This window comes from Zeugodacus cucurbitae, chromosome 6 (genome assembly GCF_028554725.1).
Source record: "Zeugodacus cucurbitae isolate PBARC_wt_2022May chromosome 6, idZeuCucr1.2, whole genome shotgun sequence".
In the NCBI taxonomy this organism is placed as follows: domain Eukaryota; kingdom Metazoa; phylum Arthropoda; class Insecta; order Diptera; family Tephritidae; genus Zeugodacus; species Zeugodacus cucurbitae.
Window position 1 is genome coordinate 10,236,078 of NC_071671.1, and position 21,819 is coordinate 10,257,896.

General features: G+C 37.5%; 3 protein-coding genes across 5 annotated transcripts in view; 1 reads left to right on the plus strand and 2 right to left on the minus strand.

The window, feature by feature from the left end:
- The window catches only part of LOC105210939 (uncharacterized), a 213,628-nt gene that overhangs the window by 104,614 nt on the left and 87,195 nt on the right, over nucleotides 1-21,819 (plus strand). The window lies entirely within an intron of this gene.
- On the minus strand, nucleotides 13,455-15,796 carry LOC105220612 (uncharacterized). Its single transcript, XM_011197055.3, has 5 exons — nucleotides 15,550-15,796; nucleotides 15,384-15,470; nucleotides 14,943-15,308; nucleotides 14,763-14,886; nucleotides 13,455-14,695 (listed from the first exon to the last, which is right to left on the minus strand). The coding sequence occupies exons 1-5, from the start codon at nucleotides 15,644-15,646 to the stop codon at nucleotides 13,672-13,674; spliced, it is 1,698 nt and encodes a 565-aa protein (XP_011195357.2). The 5' UTR covers nucleotides 15,647-15,796; the 3' UTR covers nucleotides 13,455-13,671.
- Nucleotides 19,202-21,388, minus strand: LOC128919791 (uncharacterized). Its single transcript, XM_054233130.1, has 5 exons — nucleotides 21,155-21,388; nucleotides 20,989-21,075; nucleotides 20,548-20,913; nucleotides 20,368-20,491; nucleotides 19,202-20,300 (listed from the first exon to the last, which is right to left on the minus strand). Exons 1-5 carry the CDS (start codon nucleotides 21,249-21,251, stop codon nucleotides 19,292-19,294), a joined length of 1,683 nt encoding a protein of 560 aa, XP_054089105.1. The 5' UTR covers nucleotides 21,252-21,388; the 3' UTR covers nucleotides 19,202-19,291.

The window sequence follows — 21,819 nt, forward strand, 5'->3', positions numbered from 1 at the left end:
CAGCTACTTTGCATGTCTTCCTCTCACTCCAGCGCCGAAATTCTACTCAACCGCAGATATGTAGATGATTGTCAGTGAGGCAACTGGCATGCGAAAATATGGACACGTTTATACGAATATAATGTTGGGACGTTATGAAAAGGCAGACACTTAATATTCATTATTGCGGTAAACAGTAGTTTTTTGCTGATTCTATTGGTCAAAAAGTACTGTGATAATATTCATCTTAAGTTTCTCTTCTTTTTAAGTCCCTTCAACTACTTTCTTTTAATGATCTCAATGATTTTAGTAAGAATTAAGATATATTGACCCCATCAGATTCATTAACTTTATAATAGTCGAAATCGGACCATAACTTTTCAAGACCCCGTATATCGAACATGATGAACTCAGTGCCTAAGGGTAATTTTTCACCGATAATATTGCTAAATCACTCAGAGATTTTAATTTAATTCAGAGGAAATCGTTTTCCTTTCTAATAGTGTATCTCTGTACCAAAATTGGTGCAAATCGGATTATAACTTCCTCTAGCTCTCACATACCTAATTATAGGTTTTCAAAAAATACCGTGTGCTTTATACCACATTTAACGGTTAATATGTGAGATGCCTTAGCAATTAATGAAACGTATAACATTGCATATGGTGTAGCTTGTTGGTGGTAATCGATCCAGGAATGACCCCAGGCCTCGTCACTATATATTAGATTGTCAAATATCGCCTTTGTGTCTTTTGAATTTCGCGGCTATGTATAAAGCGCTACAGAGCTCGTATCTGGCAATACTATACATCTTGATATAATGTATGATTCGTTTGGTTCAGTTCACTAACGCCGAAATTCGCGCTATTTTTAAGTTTTCCTTCGTTAAAGGCAAATTCGCTAGAGAAACGTTCCGTTAGATTAATGGTGTTTTGGGGGATGGTACTCTATCACTTCGAACTGCGGAGGAATGGTTTCTACGATTCAGAGCGGGTGAAAACGACACCTTCGATAAGCCACCCGTAGGAAGATCGGCGGCCTGACGCTTAATTCTACCATCTATTGCGAACAACTGGAGCGCTTGAAGCAGGCGATCGATCAGAAGTGTCCAGAATTGACCAACAGGAAGGGTGTAGTGTTCCACCAGGACAACGCCAGACCACACACTTCGTTGATGACTCGTCAGAAGCTACGGGAGCTCGGATGGTAGGTTTTATCGCAGACCACCATATAGCCCGGACATAGCGCGAAGTGATTACCACCAGTTCCTGTCCATGGCGAACGCCTTTGGTGGTGTAAAGTTGAACTCAAAAGAGGCTTGTGAAAAGTGGCTGTCCGAATTCTTTACAAATAAGGAGGGGGCTTCTACTATTATGAAGTTGCCGTCTAAATGAAAACAGATTATCGAACGAAACGGCGCATATTTGAACTAAATCCGATCACTATAATACTTTTTATAATTGAATTGAATAAAGAGCAAAAAGGCGGAAGGGAGATATTTGACAAACTAATATTATGATTTCAGCTATTCTATAGGACTTTATGTCGAATGTTTATTGAAAAAAAAACTAAACGATGTGGATTTGATTGTAAAAAATATGTGTTGTTTTATTTTAATTATTATTTATTTCAAATACACATGGAATGTTGAAAAAGAATTCACAAAAGCAAAAGGCCGCGATAAAAAATTTAAATAAATATAAAACCAGCTGTGTTTAATTAGCTTAATTTAATATTGTTTACAATTCAGACAAAATTCCAGCGAAAGTTGCTTATAAATATTTAAATGGTATTAAGCCGATTAGACGCACACACAGCCGCAACGACCCTAAAGTAATATTTTCTATTTATTTTTTTCACTAACAGTATTTATTTTTTGTATTATTAGTGCATTTCATATTTAATCACTTTGTGGACTTTGTGAACTTTGTGGGTATTAAAAAGGACTAAAGGATTCCCAAGTTGACAGTTAGGTTTCGCACTGCGCAGCACTAATTAGTGTGATTTCTCTGCATACTTTTACGCAAGTACGAATATTAATGGCAAGTTATGACTTGTTTTGCGGTGATAGGAATTGAGTGTGCGCTGTGGCAATTAAAATGATTGGAATTGCTGGCTTGATAAGTTGTCAGTCAGTGGTTAGTGGAGAGCTTTGAAGTGCTTGCGTGATTGAGAGAAACATTAAAAGGAATGAATTGAATGTTATTGAAGTGGCGAAGGACAGCGGCTGAAGTTGGTTGCATTGACATTCAATCCCATAAAGTGAAGGTTAGCTAAAGAGGAAGAAAATTTTACAAAATTGTAATAAGTGAAAAGAGTGAAAAAAGAGAAAGAGAATTAATTAAAATTTCGTTTTATTTTCCAAAACTAAAATATTTTCCTGAAAACATCACCCAAAAAAACAGCTTTTCGCTGCTATCTTCTTCATTAACATTAATTTAGTGCAACTCATTGTATTTAATTCTCTCGGCTTAATTCCCGAAAAACCACACCTGGCGCCCCCAATTGTCAGCGTCACCTTTTAGTGCGTTGCATACAAAAACGTATAACTGTAATTTGCATTAAATATTCAAGACCACACGAGTAGTGAAAGCTTTTGTCAGCGTATTCAGCATGATAGCGCCAAATTAAAACAATTCCGTATGGAGAGTTTCAATTAATTTTTATGCGCACGATTAAAATTACAACGGACAGCAAGGACACACCAACACACGGCCAAAATCAATTTCACTTAACCACTATCGACATGCAATTTTAATGGGGGGCGACTCGCTGCTTTAATCACAGGCTAGTGACAATACATACCTACCCATGTGTACATATAGTATATGAGAGAGATTGTTAACAAATATTATGTATAATTATAGTTGGAACTCTTGCGATTACTCATACCCATTAAGTAATCGTTATATTTCATTGATAACAATCTCCAACCGAGTGGAAGTTCGACTGTGTCCTGAAGTCTCAATTATTTGTTATTGCTATGATTGGAGTCTCACAATTCTTCAGAGTTTACCAATAATCGTTGGCTTTTTAATATCAAATTTCAAGTAAGCAACAAAAGTCCCAATATTTTTAGGTGGGCTTCAGACGTTGAACAGAAGGATATTTGTTTCTAAATAAATTCAGCATATCAAAGATATATATTTAAACAGTATTTTGTGAAATTTTTATTTAAACATGCCGAAAACTCAGCCGTTGGTGCCTCATCTCTCCTGACGTGTCCAAAAACAAGCTCTCGAATCAAGAAATCAAAAATATTTCGATAGTGCTTGGATAAATCTCATTAATGATCGAAAGGAAAAAGAAAATATTAAAATTTGTATTTTTGATTCATAAAAAAAACTAACTTTTTTGGTAAAATATAATAATAATATATGGGGAAAATATTGCACAGTGGTTCGGCTTGTATGAAGGCGCGGTCATAAATACTTCCCTTTGAGATATTGCAATTTTCACCAAAAATCTAGAAAAATATATTAAATATATATTAAAACAAGTAAAGAAGGGCTAAGTGCGGGTGTAACCGAACATTTTATACTCTCGCAATTTATTTATTTGACTTTATTAATATTATATAATACACAATTTGACCCACATTTTCGTCATATATATTGTATAAAGTCCATTGAAAGTTGGAAACCCTAATTATAGGTTTGAAGCACCGAGGCCCTCATGTTCAATAAATGGGGCCTTAAAAACCTTTGGTCCGATTTCGGCGATTTTTAGAATGGGGCTGCCACACTATAAACATAGTATTTGTGCAAAGCTCTGCACCGATACCTTCACTAGTGCTTACTTTATATGTATATTGTAAAGTAAACGATTCAGATCGTCTTCAAAGTTCTGGTATATAGGAAGTAGGCGTGGTTGGGAAGCGATTTGGCCTATTTTCACAACATATCATTGGGATGTAAGGAAACTATTACATACCAAGTTTCATTGAAATCGGTCGAGTAGTTCCTGAGATATGGTTTTTGACCCATAAGTGGGCGATGCCACGCCCATTTTCCATTTTATAAAAAAATCTGAGTGCAGCTTCCATATTCCATTTCTTATGTGAAATTTAGTGTTTCTGACGTTTTTCGTTAGTGAGTTAACGCACTTTTAGTAATTTTCAACCTAACCTTTGTATGGGAGATGGGCGTGGTTATTATCCGATTTCTTCATTTTTGGACTGTATTAAGAAGTGGCTAAAAAAACGACTGCAGAAAGTTTGGTTTATATAGCTCTTTTGGTTTTCGAGATATGTACAAAAAACCTATTTGGGGGCAGAGCCACGCCTACTTTCCCAAAAGAATTACATCCAAACATGCCCCTTCATAGTGCGATTCTTCTTACTAAATTTTATTTCCATAGCTTTATTTATGGCTTAGTTATGACTCTTTATGTGTTTTCGGTTTTCTCCATTTTGCCCATCTTCGAAAGCCTCCTCATGGTGCCAAGGAATATGTGTTCCAAGTTTCATTAAGGTATCTCAATTTTTACTCAAGTTGTAGATTGCACGGACAGACGGACGGATAGACATCCGGATTTCAACTTTACTCGTCATTCTGATCATTTATATATATATATAAATTTGAAACCCACCTAACCCCTTAAAGGGTTTTAAAGACTGTCAAAAATATAAATGACACCTGCTTGAGAACTTCATTCAATAAATCTTTTTTGAATCAAAACTCTTCATACAAAAAAAAAAATAATTTTTTTTTCTTTATCTGGATCGATTGATAATATGTTTCAAAAATATAGGAGATATCGGAATATATGATTTTTTACATTGTTCACATATCTATTATCCTCGTAGGAAAGCTCAGTCGTTACATATTGTTTCGCTTGCGCTTTACTAAATAAATTTGTTTATGTTGTGTTGAAATATTTCCTAAATATTTTTGGAATTAAATATGTATATCTGATCTATGAATCGAATGTTGAACAATTTTTTACTCTATGTAATGAAATATTGTTAATTTTTATCGATTCAGCTCTTTGTAATAACAAAAGAAAATTAATTCGATCAGCACAAACTATAATTGATATGGATGGTAGTCACCCCTTCCGAAAAAAGGTGCAATCTGTCAATATCCAACCAAGCCTCCTTATACCTCAAATAAAAGCCTTTGTCCATCTGGTCTACTTTATACGGTATATCGGTAAGTTAGCGTGGGATATTATAATGAATGCGGCCATGTTTCGAAAATGGATGATTTTCTGTATATTTTCCTAGTACTTATATACCGATAAATTATATCCTCCAAGTCGAATAGCTGAAAATATTTTGCAGTGTGGCTTCAAACTTCTTCCTATCTTCTCATAGTCCTATATAATTAAAATACAAATTTCTATACTTGACTTTAAAGAAATTTCTGGCAGCTCATACCAGATGCTCAAGCCTTTCAAATGTTAGATGGTACATTGAAGTCATGATATTTTTGGGCAACAAAACCCTAAGGTAAGAATTTTGCCTGAAATATGACCAGCTCAGAACTGCAAATTTCCTGACTAGTGTTCGCTTTCCTGCAGGGCACGCACATAACCGATGGTATCACCTTAACAGCATTTGCAACAATGCAGTCCATTTACAGAGTAAGTTGGTACACATGTACAAATGCACTGGCAAACGCCCATTCACTCAATTCACAGATTTTCACCATTCAATTCGCTCAGTCATTCGGACGAGAGATAAGCGTGTAACGGCAAATGGTGATTGGTGTGTGAAGAGATAATGCTTTTTACGGGCAGTTGCAGCTTTGAAAGTGTTGATTATACCGTTGGTTAAATGCCGATTTATTGGTTGAATGAATGAGGCGCAAGAGAGTAATGAAATTGTGCGGCAAATGAGGCTGAAATGTATGGACCCACCTTTGTGCCATGGAGTGGAAATAATTAAACTATTAAGATGTGTGTGTGGCACGACTAATACCCACATTAATAGTAATAATTACAAAAATATAAATATCAACAGTAATGCTGTGCATTAAAGCTACATGACATGGGCGAAATTTCGCGCCTACCATTAACCTTTGGCGCTCCCCGAAGTTTGGCAACTGTGTAATGGCCACCACCAGCTGGTGGCACCGTTGATTGAGGTTGGCATGAATTGGCGAGAAAACGTGTCGGGAAGTTGCATGTCAGCATGCAGCGTGCCACATCATCGCCAAGCAACTACATACACCATCCGTTTGGAATTTTAAATCACTGGCGTTTTTTCGGATATGTGAATATATACATATACATATGCATGTAAGGAGGGATATCCGTGTGTCACGTTTTTATGATTGCAATCAACCTCCTTTGTGCCCTGCTGCCGGTCATTTGTGCGAATAACACTGGACGCTTCACGTGGTTTAAATTTAATTTTCGCGTGTCACGTGCTCATTTAACGCGCTTTTGTTTTGCTTTGCTTACATTTTATATACGCTTTTATTTGCTTCAGTGCTTTCAGGTTTAATCTTGCTTTGGCGCGAGCCATTGTTTTCAGCTTCGTTGAATAAGACTAATTCTCTAAAGTTGCAATATATTTTGCTAATCATGCCTCAGCTTTCCTCCTTTGAAGCTCCTTTGCTTATTTTGCTTACTATGGCTACTTTACTGCAGTTTAGTTTTTATTAAGAAGTCATACAACGTGACTGGCTTAAGAGAAGTTTTATTGTTTTGAAACCAAATTTGTCAAACTAGTTCCTTAACTCAGGAGTTTCCGGTAACTGGCTATTCGGATTAGCTTCAAGATGTCAAACTGGAAAATATGCAGTAATTGATCTAATAGTATCATATTAGATCAAGCTGATTATGACATGTCGAGGTATTTATTCCGATCTGGAATTGATCCTAATTCATATTTATTACGTATACAGTAGTGGTAGTATACAGGCTATCGTTTAATTACCATGGTGTGTCAACCAAAAATATGAGTGACTAGACTATTATAGAAGTTTTATTAGTTCGAACGCGTTAGGGAATTTAATATTAGTCCGAAGCTTTCAAAACGTCTGATCATATGTCTGAAGCTTTCAAAAAATTATATTAGTTCTACAACTTTGCTTCCGCCGTTTTCCAAATGATGTAGATGCACTGGTCGATTAAATCGATTAAATCGTTTTATATCGATCTTGGACATTTGTATCAACATTAACCCAAAAAAATATTTGTAGAGATCTGTTTGCATCCCAAACTTATTCTCAACTGAAAATGTCATGTTCTCGACATTTGCTTTTCTTTTTTATTTCCAAGAAAAGTGCAGCTGAGGCTCATCGACATTTATAACCGTTTACAAATAATATAATTTCCAAAGCCCTTAAATTCACTTCTTCTGGTTCGGTTTGGCAAATAGAATCAACTAAAGGGTGATCCATTTCAAGGCTCCCTATTAAAAAAAAAAAAAAAAAAACACAGACATTCATTGTTTAAAGATCATCTCTTTGAAATGTTGGTCGCGACTACGTCTCAGATGAGCCATCCGTTGAGTGCAATTTTCGATGACTCGTTCGAGCATTTACTGATAACTGGTGAATGACAAGCATGATGCTTTGCTCCAAGGCCTGAATCGAAGTGGGATTGTCCGCATGGACTTCAAATTTTACATATTCCCACAGGAAAAAATCTAACGGTGTAATATCACACGAAGCCATACTTGGTGGCGAATCGACCGGCCCAGAACTTGAAATTATCTGTTCACCGAAGTGTTATCTCACTAAAACCATTGATTGATGCGATGTGTAGGAAGTGGTGTCTTCTTGTTGAAACCAATTGTCGCCGAGATCACGAGCTTAAATTTCAGGCATCAAATAATCGGTTATTATGGCGCGATAACGGTCACCATTGTCGGTTACGTTCTCACCGGCATCATTTTTGAAGAAATATGAAGCGATGATTCCACCGGCACACAAACCACACCAAATCGTTATCTTTTCTGGATGAAATGGCAGCTCTTGAATCTCTTCAGGTTGCTCATCATCTCAAATGCGACAATTTTGCTTGCTTACATGCTCTGTGAGCCAGAAATGGCGAACAGAATTTGGCTTGGATCTTCTTCGAACTTTTCAAAAGCCCATAGAGCGAATCGTTGTTGCTTGGGAAGTTCGAGCGACTTCAGTTCTTGCAAAAGCTGTCTTTTGTAAAATTTGTAATGCTCTAACTAACGTGACGAATTTGTTAATTCTCCACAAACAGCGAAGGTCAGATGCTACATTACTTTTACTTGCTTATCTGCTGACATTTCGGGTGAAGTCAACGAAATAAATCACTATAAAGGACAATAGAATGAAACTTCATTTTAGGAATTGTAAACCCTGAACAGAATAAAAATAATAAAGTAGAATAGAATGAAGATAACGGAAACATGCAACCGCTATCTTCAAACACAATACAAAAACCACTTTCATGATTAACAAAAATGATGAAACAGAACAAAGCAAACAGTGAAAAAATGTACTCCCGAAAAAATGGTGGTTAGCAAGCACATTTCTGTGGTGCCTGTAGTGCGCTGTCACATTAAACAGAAAATATGTAGTGCTTAAACGAGATATTGTTAACAAAACAGTAAATTATTTTATTCTTCTTCGCAATTCCGTTTAGCTTTTGCCTTCTACCATAACAAAGCGCACGCCGGACAGAAAATTTTGGCATTTCCTTTAAGCTTTCACATTACGTGTTTATTAGTGGGACAATGGAATTTACAGCTGACCTTTAACGGTATTGTGGTTAGAAAATTAATTTCAAAAATAAGTATTTTTTACCTTAAGGTTACATAAATATAATTTATCTGGCAAATGAGTTATAAATGTGGTGGTCTTTGCAATTTAAAGACCAACTTGCACTATCCTTCCCTGGCAAAAACATGCAACCTAACCTAATTGCTTATTATTTCCGTTATTAACATAAACATTTTGAATGCGCTGAGCATTTTTTCAATGCGATTTTTATGCAAATTGTAAGAACTACAAATCATTTCGCGCGCTTGAAATGTCAACAACAGCTTAGCATGGCTTACCGATGGCATTGCGTGTAAGGTGCGCGCACATTTCCCACTACAATAACTCTTTGACCCGGCAGCTCTTCATTATGCCTAAGTTGTCGCACTGCTTTCGCCGACGCTTCGCCGTTCATTCACCTAAGCGTTGCTGCTGGCGCCACAATCTCTGTCTTGGCCACTACTTTTCGCTTTTCCCCAACACAAATAAGCGCTAATGCACGAGCGCTCCGCTTAAACTTCTTCGCCACAAAGGTCTTTTATCATGCCGCGCTCACTTGGCCCACAGTAAGAACTTCATATACTAGTATATATATATATATATGTATAGGTATGTATGTATATATAATTTGTTTTCCATTTTTACTTAGCCACTTCCTGCCTGTTTTGCGCTTGACTTAACTCGCTCGTAGTTTTTGCGGTCATTAGGGTTAACCGCATAGCTTTTTGCCCCGACTGTTTTGTGGCCGTGTTTAACAACTTCGAACTTTAAATGAAAATTTGGCTCACAATAAGCGCCGCGAAAACAATGGACACGAAAGTGCTGAAAAAGCAAAATGTACTCCAGCCAAAAAGTGTGAGTAAATGGTTGGTTTAAGAAATTGTTTTCAACATTTTTTTGTGGTTTTAATTGCGCACCAACAAGCAACTTGCTGCTTAACTACAAGTTTTTCGGTGTTTGAATGCGGTGAATTTGGAACATGAAATGCTTTGTGGTTGGTTGAGAAAGTTTTGCGAACTATTTAAATTTGTGGGTATTTTATTAAATTAGGGAATGGTAGGAAGACTATAATGCCAGAGAAACAATTTTTTTACAAGGAGTGTGGATGACTGAATGAATTTAGATGGAGGGGAGAAATGGTAAAAGGAATTTTTCTCGAAAGAAATGTTGAAGGAAATACACATCTATATATGAGATATACATGAGTTGGTTTTTTCAACAACGAGACTTTTTATTATAAGCTAAGACCATTTTGAAATCCAAAGCTTAGTAACATAAATATTCAACAAGCATTTCCAAAATTCCCACCATTTGGCAGTTCTACCAATGAGAGAACGTTTTTTGAATGAAAATATGGTATTTCCTACATTAACTCTATCTAGAGTAATACAGGTATTGTAAGGCATACTCCTCCCACAGTTCGATACCGGTTCGATAGTGTGAGACGCCTTCAAAGGAGGAGTGTGTTTCCATTTTGACGACGTCATTTGACTGAAATAGTTTTCTGGTACTGGTAGGAGCCGAGTTTACACCAGCGCGCCATTCGTTCCCCCTCTTGGCAGTTTGGCGTCAATTGGAAATCCCAAGTGCTACCAGGTCTTTCCAAAGGAGTGGAGGTCTTTCTCTTCCTCGTTTACCATCAGCGGGTATTGCATCGAACACTTTCAAAGCCATTAACATTTAAGAAAGAGTCATTAGACGGTATAAGCGAGACTAGTTCATAGTATAATGTCTTCAGCTAAATGAGTAGGACAATTGAGTGAAGTTAAAAATATATTTTTACGGCGAAAATAACAGAACGAGATTATACATATTGAGTGGTAATATTTAATTTTTGACATCTTGCGGACCCTGACAAAAGACGCTACTCGGTGCAATTTTTGACATCTTGCGGATCCTGACACAAAACGCTACTATCAACTTACAGCAAACCAGTTACGAACTACGAAATACCGAAATGAATATTATACAGACCTGTCATAACACCGCGCTCAAACACCAGAAGACCATGTACAAACAATTGTTCGTTCATCCAGTTGTAGAATCCACTATTGTAAAGACAATGCTTATTTTGAGATTTACTTGGAAATCAACTATCCTTTCCTCAAGGGTAGAACACTCCAAAAACACCAATAGGTACCTCTATGATAAATCATTCACAGAGAGTCAATCCACTTTTACTCTTTTCTCTGCCAGTTGTCTTAGAGGGTTTGTCTTGCTCCTATACTCCTGAAGGGAATAAGCACTGCATGCCAAAATACCAGACGGTAGTTATCAAATTGCATGCATAAGGTATTTTGGGTCGTTGTGCAATTTTCAATCGTTTAAACTGCTGTTATCAAATTGTTAATATGTAGTACTTATATACTTATGTCCATAATCGAGATCTTCGTTTCCACCTTCAATATACCGGTTGGCAATTAATTTTTTTCCACACAATAAACTAAGCTGCTAATCTCTCAAAGGAAACATGGGTACGCAATTACTCGCTCAAATGATTCTTAATGATTTTGGAGCTTTTCTGCTTCCCTAAATCACTGTCGGTATGCCGAAGTCAAGAGTTATTTCCTCAAACTAAGCGTGATTTAGGCACAAAAATGTCTAAGCGGTACTTAGCTGCACTTAAAATTCCGTCTCGAATATTTGGCTAAAGTAACAAATACGAAAAATAATCTACTTTATTTTTCGATTGAATACTTTTTGCCAAGATAAGTACATACATACACCTTACGATAAGGGAACCAGCTGATACTGTGTGTATCGAAAATATTAAACGATACACATGCAAGAGAGGTGGAGAAATTTATTAAGTTAACATGTAAACAAAAAATGCATCAGCGTGGAATCATCACTTGCCGTAATAGAAATGGCACCCGATTGCCGAAAAAGAGTGAGTAAATGTTGTTGAAACAGAAGTGTTCCGGATTAAATTCAATAACGCAAACGAAAAAGTATCATATTGCGTAGCCGACATGTGAAGAGCGCAGACGACACACTGTCTGGCAGCTGGGGTTGCCAATAGGATGCGTTATCAAGTTGTCGCTCGAATATGCCACTGAGTGAGAGGAAAATTGATTGTAAAGGGTGATTTTTTAAGAGCTTGATAACTTTTTTTAAAAAAAAACGCAATAAGCAACCATTCCTATTGAGTTGAAAGCATATTTGAGAGCCAGTAAATATTTATATGAGTACGACTCTGCTTTCATATGCTTCACGTACAAATAATACGTGTTCAGACTGCTGGAAAAAATGAAGCTAAAAGTACTGACAAGCTTTGGTTTTATTTTCGTGCTGCAATTGACAGCTGTCAACTGCGAGTGCTGTGACTGCGAGTGATGCTGGTGTTGTCTCACAAAAAGAAAGTAGCAAAGTTCTAGATGTCGTATAGACTGTTATGAGAAATATTCATTTTTAGATCAAACTGTCATTTTTTTAAAGATGGATTGCTTCTCCACGATCATGTGGTTAGGTCTCAACAGTTTTTTTCCTAATCTGACTTCTAGCTAATCTTGTTCTCAGACCACAAAAAATTGCACCGAGGCTGTGGCCTATTTGGAAACGAACTACGGATCGTACTAAAATTATGAAAACGAAAGGATTGAAGATCGCTGTAAGCATGGTATTATACTCGATGGTAGCTTCGTTGAATGATAAAATCAAATTCCAAATTCTTTATTTGCTTAAAAAAATCTTTATATTCTTTAATACGATTCGACCTTTTCAGCTTTATGTATGTATTCGAAAGATATTAGGAAATTGATAGATAATGTAACTTAACTACTTGCATTAATATCCATTATGCCATCCAAATTTATTATCGTTTTAAGAGCAGGAAAAAAACAATCCCACATTTTATGGATTACGATATGGGTATCAATCATATGTGCTTCTCCCACATAAACAACGAATCGAAGCTGCCATTTGGAAGCAATAGAAATGTGATGAGAAGTACATATATTTGGCTTTGTATCATTTCTATTATATTCTTATTGATATTAATTGGTGTTTATATTAACTTTTAGGCCATAATACTTTCTTTTGTTGCTTTCACGATGTGCGTGTCGGAACAAAGTTTGCCGAAAAGGTATACCAAAACCAATATCTTCCTTGCCAACATTTAAATTTTTTTATTTATTTCTTTAGGGGACAAGTGGAAGCATTTCTGGGGTCTCAACAATGTCCAGTTTCGTTAATGTTTTTAATTTTTTGTTCTTTAGCTAATGTATAACATTAGGGGAACATACGAACTGTCGAGAATTATGTAGTTCTCCATAGGAAAGAAGATACGGTTTTAACTACCATGAAATGAACAGTTTTCCCTAAATTTTTTTTAATGTGATCAAAAATTTTCAGAAGCTTTGTTTGAACCGATCTTGACTAAAATACAAACTTTTTAAAAGATGTACCATTTCATATAGTAATGTTGTATCATATTTCTAAGAGGCGAAGCCTAACTTAGTCGCACCCCTCAATATGCAAGACATCATCTACGTCACACACAAATCCATTTTACGTGCTTTCGACACATTCTCTGTTTTTGTGTTGTTTTATTATTATTTATTGTGGCTTTCTACTTAATTGACCATTTAACGCAGCTGCTTGATATTGTTGGGTTCACATGAACTGGGGGGCCCCGCATGCAAACATGTGCATAAACCAATTTTTGCATACTTCTCCGCATAAGACTATCACTTTGGAACACTAATCAAGAGGCTTATGCAATATTTATGCATATAAGACTGATTATTTTGACAACTTGTAGACCCTTATTAATGTATGTGGTACAGTAGTTTTGTACTGTTGATACACAAGTGGCTTTCTCAGCTCTTTTCACTTGTGTAAACGGTACAAACAACGGTACAATTTATTTATGATTCTCCTCAGTATCCAGCATAAAATACTTATCGTACTTATCCAAGCATATCTATATATCATATAGTAAGAAGTATAAGTAAAACAGTTGCAAATAAAATGTTAAGACACAACTTCATATTAAATAAAACTAATCCTCTGTTGCTGGATCCACGGTGGTATTCGTATTTTCCTCGATACTAATTTCGATTGTTGAGTTCGGTTGAGAATGCTCTTTTTTTCTGTGATTTTTCATGAAGTTCTCGGCAAGTACTGGTTTATTGTAGTAATACTGTACACCCGGGGACTTGGAGCGCAATATTTTCTCGGACACCAGTACTTTGGGTTCCGGCAGTGGTTTAAATTTGAACAGACGTTTACGCAAAGTTGGCTTATAAGCTGGACGCATGTGGGCGGGCATATCGTACAGATGCGAAGTGATTTGAGACAAGCTCTTTTGTGTTACTGGACGATCATGCAGTCTGCGCTCAGGTGGTAGTGTGTTCTTTAAAGCCTCCAATTGTTTGACCGTAAATTGAACGGGACGTATCTCGAGTTCCGGAAAACGTTCGCTACCACTGTTGAATACGATTTTCTTATTATTGAGCAGATGTCGACGTGTCACGCGTCTGAAGATACAATTGAAGCGGATTCTAATGGGCGCTTTAGGCGTACCACCCTGATGTACCGATATGAGCTCTTTGCGTGGTGCATTGATCATATTTATATATTTAGAATCTGGATAGAGCACAAACTGCCTGTCCAACTTGTCGGGAGATTTGTCTTTGGCCTTCTCTTTGGCCTTCTCTTTGGTTTTCTCTTTTGCCTTCTCTCTGCCTTGGGCCTTACCAAACGTCTTGGGTAGGCGAAAGAGACGACGAAATCCACGTCCGGGCACATGACCCCAATCAGGCGCACATAGACGGCGAGTCTTGAGTTTCTTATAAGGCAAGCGGCGAAATTTCTTTCGTTTCTCCCGGTCAATAATCAAACGCAAGCCGGGAGTCAGAATTTTACGCGCACAGGCACAATTATGCGGGAAGCGCACTTCATAGCGCCCCACCGCCGGCTCGAAGCTTATGTGGCGACGTATCAGCGGCAAACATTTGTCGGGCACAGATGAACGGCGCAGAAATAGATGAATTTTCGGCTTGGGTTCGTAAATCGGTGGCGATCTGAAGACAAAATTATAAGAAGACGTGAGTAAGTTGGGTGTGCAAGACGCAAGCAAGTCGCACTTACACGTTATAAGCGAGCTCATGCAATCGGGGATTGTAGTGCACTGGCGAGGGTTCGGCCGGATCGTGATACACCAAGGACGGTTGGCTGATCATGCAACGTGCCGTGGCACGTCGGTTGCGCGCATCTAAAAGAGTAGAAATGCAGACATATGTTTGAGCTTATAAAAGGTCTTTCGCTTACTTGTTAAGAAGACTCCCTTTTGCCTGTTCGGCGGCGCATTGAGTAAATCTGCATTTGTCGGCAAGTCATAGAACTTCCATTCCCCTTTTTTAGCGTTCGCACGGGCCAGTTCGACTGAAGTCGGGTCAAACACATTACTGACATCTCTGGGCAACTTCCGCCAGTAAGAGCCAAGGTGACCGCGTTTACTTTCGTAAGGCTGCCACATGGTGTTGTATATGTTCGGTGGCAAATTCCAAGCTTTTTCCTCACTTAATTCGCGTGAAATTTTTGTTATATGCAAATTGGTACACCGTTCGGATCGTACGCTGTCGACGCCAATCAGATTTTTCAAATCTTTCTCAGCTCTTGTTTCTCCTGGCTTTTCTGCAAGATGCAAAAGGTTACTTAATACAATTGTTAAAAGTAGGGTTGGTAGGATTGCCAGCTGGAGTTTAGTACCTTCATTGCAGTGCTTTGCGTAGAAATGCTTCTTCTTCTCAATGTAGTTGGGCACCTTGCGCCACTGGTCATCTCTAAAACGTGTTCCTGACGAATGAAATTTGTATTATTATGGTCGGGAAACAGTTAATGCTCAAGTCAAAAGTCAGTTAATGAAAATACTTGCTTCCTGATAAAAATAGTGGCAAGTTGAGTGGCGTGCTGACTGTGCGCACGCGAGTCTCGCAATTTTTTGCGGCCGTGGTCGCTGCTTCCTTGCCCATCGAATCTTAAATATATATAGTATATAATATATAGTATCTTTATTTAACGGGTTTAAATCTTCTAAAAAATATATATATTTGTATTTGTGTGTTCTTTTCCTCGTTTTTAAGATATTGCTTCTTTTTCTTAGGAGAAATAAAAAATATGTAATGTTTTTGAAACAAAATTCTGAGTTTTGTATTTTACATTTCATTAAAATCTTCGAAAAAAGCACAGTAATATGTAACAGTTGATCTTTTGTAATGAGAAGCTCACTTAAAATCCATTAGTCCATCAAGATTTATTATCGTTTTAAGATCAAAAAAACAATCCCACATTTTATGGATTACGATATTGGTATCAATCATTCCCATACATAAACAACGAATCGGAGCTGCCATTTGAAAGCAATAGAAATGTGATGAGAAGTACATATATTTGGCTGTGTATCATTTCTATTAAATTCTTATTGATATTAAGTGGTGTTTATATAAACGTTTAGGCCATAATGCTTTCTTTTGTTGCTTTCACGATGTGCGTGTCGAGACTAAGTTTACCAAAAAGGTATACAAAAATCAATATCTTCCTTACCAACACTTATATGCTTGCGATTATTTATTTAGTGGACAAGTGAATGTATTTCTGTGGTCTCAACAACGTCCAGTTTTGTTAATGTTTTTATACGCTCGCAACAAAAGTTGCTAAGAGAGTATTATAAACGAGTTAGATATAGGCAGGGGCGTTACCTGGACTTTGCCTTATAACTCTGTGGCTGCTGAACTGGATTTTTTTTTTAGATTTAAGGGGAATTGTGAGTCGAAAATGGACTTCTTTTGAAAATTGAAATTGAACTGAAAAGTCACCAATAAGGTTTCTATTATTTTTTTTTAGAGTTTCTTGTTAATCATAATACAGGAAAACTAAAAACTCATTTATTATGACTTTCAGTTTTCGTTCCATGAGCAAACTGTTGTGAAATAAATTTAAATTAAAAAAAAATTATGCTATTTGCAAAAAAATACTTGAGTGTCTTAACTTAACCGCTGATGTAGAAGATCCCGATGATTTCGTTGCTGAATTTAGAATGTGGAAAAGGTTAAAAATCTTTTCTTCAGATTATATTTTCTAACTAAAATTTTGAATATATTTTCAGGAACTGGTTAAATCAAACAAAGAGATCCAAAACTTTTTTAGACGCGTTGAATTGTTGCGATGCAAAAATTTTCAAAACAGTGCATCGTTTTTTAAAGATTGGAGCAATAATCCCTATATCTGTCGCTTCAAGTGAACGCTCGTTTTCCTCAGTTCGCAGGCTTAAAACATATTTAAGAAATAAAACTGGAGAAGCACGCCTGAACGGAAAGGCTCTCTTGAATATCCATAGAGATATAGACGTGACGGAGGAAGAGATTTTAAAAAATGTTATGGCCCAAATTAAAAGTAGATTAGACTTCAATTTCTGAATAAATAATGAAACATTGTCTTTTTACCTAATCGCTCTCCTGAAAAATCGATTTTTCGAGTTGTGACACTATTCAAGTAAATGAGCGATATCATCTCTGGATTCACTTGTGAAAACATTGTCGAAAACGGACTATAACTTTTCAAGGCCCCTGATATCGAACATGTTGAACTCAAAATATGGGTAAATCTCTCAGATAATTCAGAGGAAATTGTTTGCTTCTAATAGTGTTCTGTTCCAAAAATTATTACAATCGGGTCATAACATCTCCAAGCTACTTTATTTCGCATATACATATGTATTGGTTAATATGTGATATATCTTAACAAAATTAAGTGAGCGTACAGTCTTGGATATAGTGTACCTTGCAGGTGAAAATGAATTGAACCGGTTCAGGAATTACCTCAGTCCTCATATCTATATATGACGATTTTCGTTATTCTATTAAACTGTATGCCGAATTTATGCGTAAATTTGTGTATTATTTTAATCAAATTTCTTCAATAAATTGCGAGCGAATAAAATGTTCGGATGTACTCGAATTTAGACTTTCCTTACTTGTTAAATTTATGTTTTTTAGCTAATGTATAACGTTAAAGGAACATTCGAGAACTATACAGTTCTCTATAAGAAAGAGGATACGGTTTCAGCTACCACAAAATTAAGTTTTCCTTATATTTTAATGTGACCAAAAGTCTTCAGAAGCTTCGTTTGAATTTTTTTTAACTCGACGCATTTGAACCCGATCTAGTCTAAAATACAAACACTTTAAAAGTTGTACCATTTCTTACGTAATGTTGTAAATTTGTTTGTCGGAAATTTGGTTTGGAACACTAATCAAGAGGCTTATACTATGTTTACATATAACGAGATTATCTCCATTTACGAGCTTAACTCGATAATCTGTAATTAAGAAACGAGATTCCTCATACAAAATTCCTCTCTTGATAATCCGAGATTATAAAATTATCTTGTTTTATACAACTAGATTTTCGGTGTTATTCCTAGTTTTATCGATAATTTTGCGAAGAAGAGGAGAAATATCAAATTAAAATGTAAACAAAAATGGCCGACAGCGAGAGAAAGATGTGTAATGTATGTATGTATGTGATTGGCGTTGCAACCGTTTAGCCGGTTATAGCCGAATCGACGATAGTGCGCCACCTCTCTCTCCTTCGCAGTTCGGCGCCAGTTGGAGATCCCAAGTGTAACCAGGTCGCTCTCCACCTGGTCCCTCCAACGGAGTGGAGGCCTTCCCCTTCCTCGGCTTCCTCCGGCGGGTACTGCATCGAACACTTTCAGGGCTGGAGTGTTTTCGTCCATTCGGACAACATGACCTAGCCAGCGTAGCCGCTGTCTCTTTATTCGCTGAACTATGTCAGTGTCGTCGTATAACTCGTTCAGCTCATCATTCCATCGTCTGCGGTATTCGCCGTTGCCAATGTTCTGAGGTCCATAAATCTTGCGCAAAATTGTCCTCTCGAAAACTCCTAGTGTCGTCTCATCTGATGTTGACATCGTCCAAGCTTCTGCACCGTAAAGCAGGACGGGAATGATAAGCGACTTGTAGAGCTTGATTTTGGTTCGTCGAGAGAGGACTTTACTGTTAAATTGCCTACTCAGTCCAAAGTAGCACCTGTTGGCAAGAGTTATTCTGCGCTGGATTTCGAGGCTGACATTGTTCGTGTTGTTGATGCTGGTTCCCAGGTATACGAAATTATTATTATTAGAAAGATGTGTAATACAACAACAAATACAACACATTTGACAATTGATAATCTCATTTGGCTATATGTAAACGATTAGATTATTGAACGAGCTTAGAACGAGATTATTTTCATATGTAAACGTACTATTATGCAATATTTATGCATATAAGACTGATTATTTTGACAACTTGTAGACCCTTATTAATGAATGTGGTATAGCAGTTTAGTACTGTTGATACACATGTGGCTTTCTCAGCTCTTTTCACTTCTAAACGGTACAAACAACGGTACAATTTATTTGTGATTCTTCTTAGTATTCTTCATATAATATAAAAAATATCGCTTTAACATACGATCACCTCACCAAAGCTTTCCCAAGCTTCTAAAATTTCGAAGAAGAAGCATTCGAGTTATTCAAAACACTAGAATTTATTAGAATTATACTTCAAATAGTTACAAATAAAATGTGAAGACACAACTTCCGATGTATAAAACTAATCCTCTGTTGCTGGAGCCGCGGTGGTGTTCGTATTCTCATCCATACTAATTTCGATTGTTGAGTTCGGTTGAGAGGACCCTGTTTTTCTATGAGTTTTCATGAAGTTCTCGGCAAGTACTGGTTTATTGTAGAAATATTGTACCTCCGGAGAACTGGAGCGCAATATTTTCTCGGACACCAGTACTTTGGGTTCCGGCAGTGGTTTAAATTTGAACAGACGTTTACGCAAAGTTGGCTCATAAGCTGGACGCATGTGGGAGGGCATATCGTACAGATGCGAAGTGATTTGAGATAAGCGCTTTTTTGTTACTGGACGATCACGCAGTCGGCGCTCAGGTGGTAGTGTGTTCTTTAAAGCCTCCAATTGTTTGCCCGTCAATTGAACGGGACGTATCTCGAGTTCCGGAAAACGTTCGCTGCCGCTGTTGAATACGATTTTCTTATTATTACGCAGCGGTCGACGTGTCACGCGTCTGAAGATACAATTGAAGCGGACTCTAACGGGCGCTTTAGGCGTACCACCCTGATGTACCGATATGAGCTCTTTGCGTGGTGCATTGATCATATTTATATATTTGGAATCTGGATAGAGCACAAACTGCTTGCCCACCTTTTCGGGTTTTTCTTTGGCCTTCTCTTTGGCTTTCTCTTTTGCCTTCTCTCTGCCTTGGCTTTTACCAAACGTCTTGGGTAGGCGAAAGAGACGACGAAATCCACGTCCGGGCACATGACGCCAATCAGGCGCACATAGACGGCGAGTCTTGAGTTTCTTATAAGGCAAACGGCGAAATTTGTTTCGTTTCTCCCGGTCAATAATCAAACGCAAGCCGGGAGTCAGAATTTTACGCGCACAGGCACAATTATGCGCGAAGCGCACTTCATAGCGCCCCACCGCCGGCTCGAAGCTTATGTGGCGACGTATCAGCGGCAAACATTTGTCGGGCACAGATGTACGGCGCAGAAATATATGAGGATTCGCTTTGGGTTCGTAAATCGGTGGCGATCTGAAGACAAAATTATTAGAAGACGTGAGTAAATTGGGTGTACAAGACGCAAGCAAATCGCACGTACACATTATACGCGAGCTCATGCAATATCGGATTGTAGTGCACTGGAGAGGGTTCGGCCGGATCGTGATACACCAAGGACGGATCGCTGATCATGCAACGTGCCGTGGCACGTCGGTTGCGCGCATCTAAAAGAGTAGAAATACAGACATATGTTTGAGCTTATATAAGGTCTTTCGCTTACTTGTTAAGAAGACTCCCTTTTGCCTGTTCTGCGGTGCATTGAGTAAATCTGCATTTGTCGGCAAGTCATAGAACTTCCATTCCCCCTTTTTAGCGTTCGCACGAGCCAGTTCGACTGGAGTCGGGTCAAACACATTACTGACCTCTCTGGGCAACTTCCGCCAGTAGGAGCCAAGGTGACCGCGTTTACTTTCGTAAGGCTGCCACATCGTATTGTATATGTTCGGTGGCAAATTCCAAGCATTATCTTCACCTAATTCGCGTGAAATTTTTGTTATATGCAAATTGGTACACGGTTCGGATCGTGCGCTGTCAGCGCCAATCAGATTTTTCAAATCTTTCACAGCTCTCGTTTCTGTTGGCTTTTCTGCAAGATGCAAACGATTACTTAATACAACTGTTAAAAGTAGGGTTGGTAGGGTTGCCAGCTGGAGTTTAGTACCTTCATTGCAGTGCCTTGCGTAGAAATGCTTCTTCTTCTCAATGTAGTTGGGCACCTTGCGAGACTGGTCATCTCTAAAACGTGTTCCTGACGAATGAAATTTGTATTATTATGGTCGGGAAACAGTTAATGCTCAAGTCAAAAGTCAGTTAATGTTAATACTTGCTTCCTGATAAAAATAGCGGCAAGTTGAGTGGCGTGCTGACTGAGCGCACGTGGGTCTCGCAATTTTTTGCGGCCGTGGTCGCTGCCTCTTTGCCCATCGGTTCTCAAATAATATAGTATCTTTATTTTACGAGTTTAAGTCTTCTAAAAAAAAATATATATATTTTTGTATTTGTGTGTTAATGTGTTAATGTGTGAAATAGAAAATACACAATGTTTTTGAAACAAAATTCTGAGTTTTACATATTACATTTCATTAAAATTTTCGTAAAAAGCACAGTAACATGTAACAGTGATCTTTTGTAATGAGCAAAGTGTATTCAACTTTGGTAATGAGAAGCTCGCTTAAAATTGCAGCAAAAGCAATCAAAAGTAGAAACCGGAAAAATTAATTGGCTTTAGTGCCCTACATATCAAGGCTGCGTAAGGAAAGGGTTATTTTTAAAAAAAAAAGCGGTCCCGACTATTCCGGGCTTATCTAGCAGTTCAGGCATTTCACATTTTAAAATTCTACAAAAAACCAAGCTATCAGTCATAAAAGCTCAGGCAAGTGATTGAGCTGTTTAGGTCTTATTTAAGGCATTGGTCACTGTGTTTGGGTGATCTCGGAGTTTAGATGCGTATTTCTTCTGCTGTCTTCTTCTACTTCTTTCTTTATCATAGGCA

Bases quoted from the DNA above. Each gene is read 5' to 3' on its own strand.
- LOC105220612 (XM_011197055.3), bottom strand. From the start codon at position 15,646: ATGGGCAAGGAAGCAGCGACCACGGCCGCAAAAAATTGCGAGACTCGC. The intron at 15,309-15,383 runs GTACTAAACTCC...TGCATCTTGCAG, and splicing joins CGCAAAGCACTGCAATGAAG to AAAAGCCAGGAGAAACAAGA. The intron at 14,696-14,762 runs GTAAGTGCGACT...TTTTGTCTTCAG, and splicing joins CATGAGCTCGCTTATAACGT to ATCGCCACCGATTTACGAAC.
- LOC128919791 (XM_054233130.1), bottom strand. From the start codon at position 21,251: ATGGGCAAAGAGGCAGCGACCACGGCCGCAAAAAATTGCGAGACCCAC. The intron at 21,076-21,154 runs GCAAGTATTAAC...TTCATTCGTCAG, and splicing joins GCCGCTATTTTTATCAGGAA to GAACACGTTTTAGAGATGAC. The intron at 20,914-20,988 runs GTACTAAACTCC...TGCATCTTGCAG, and splicing joins CGCAAGGCACTGCAATGAAG to AAAAGCCAACAGAAACGAGA.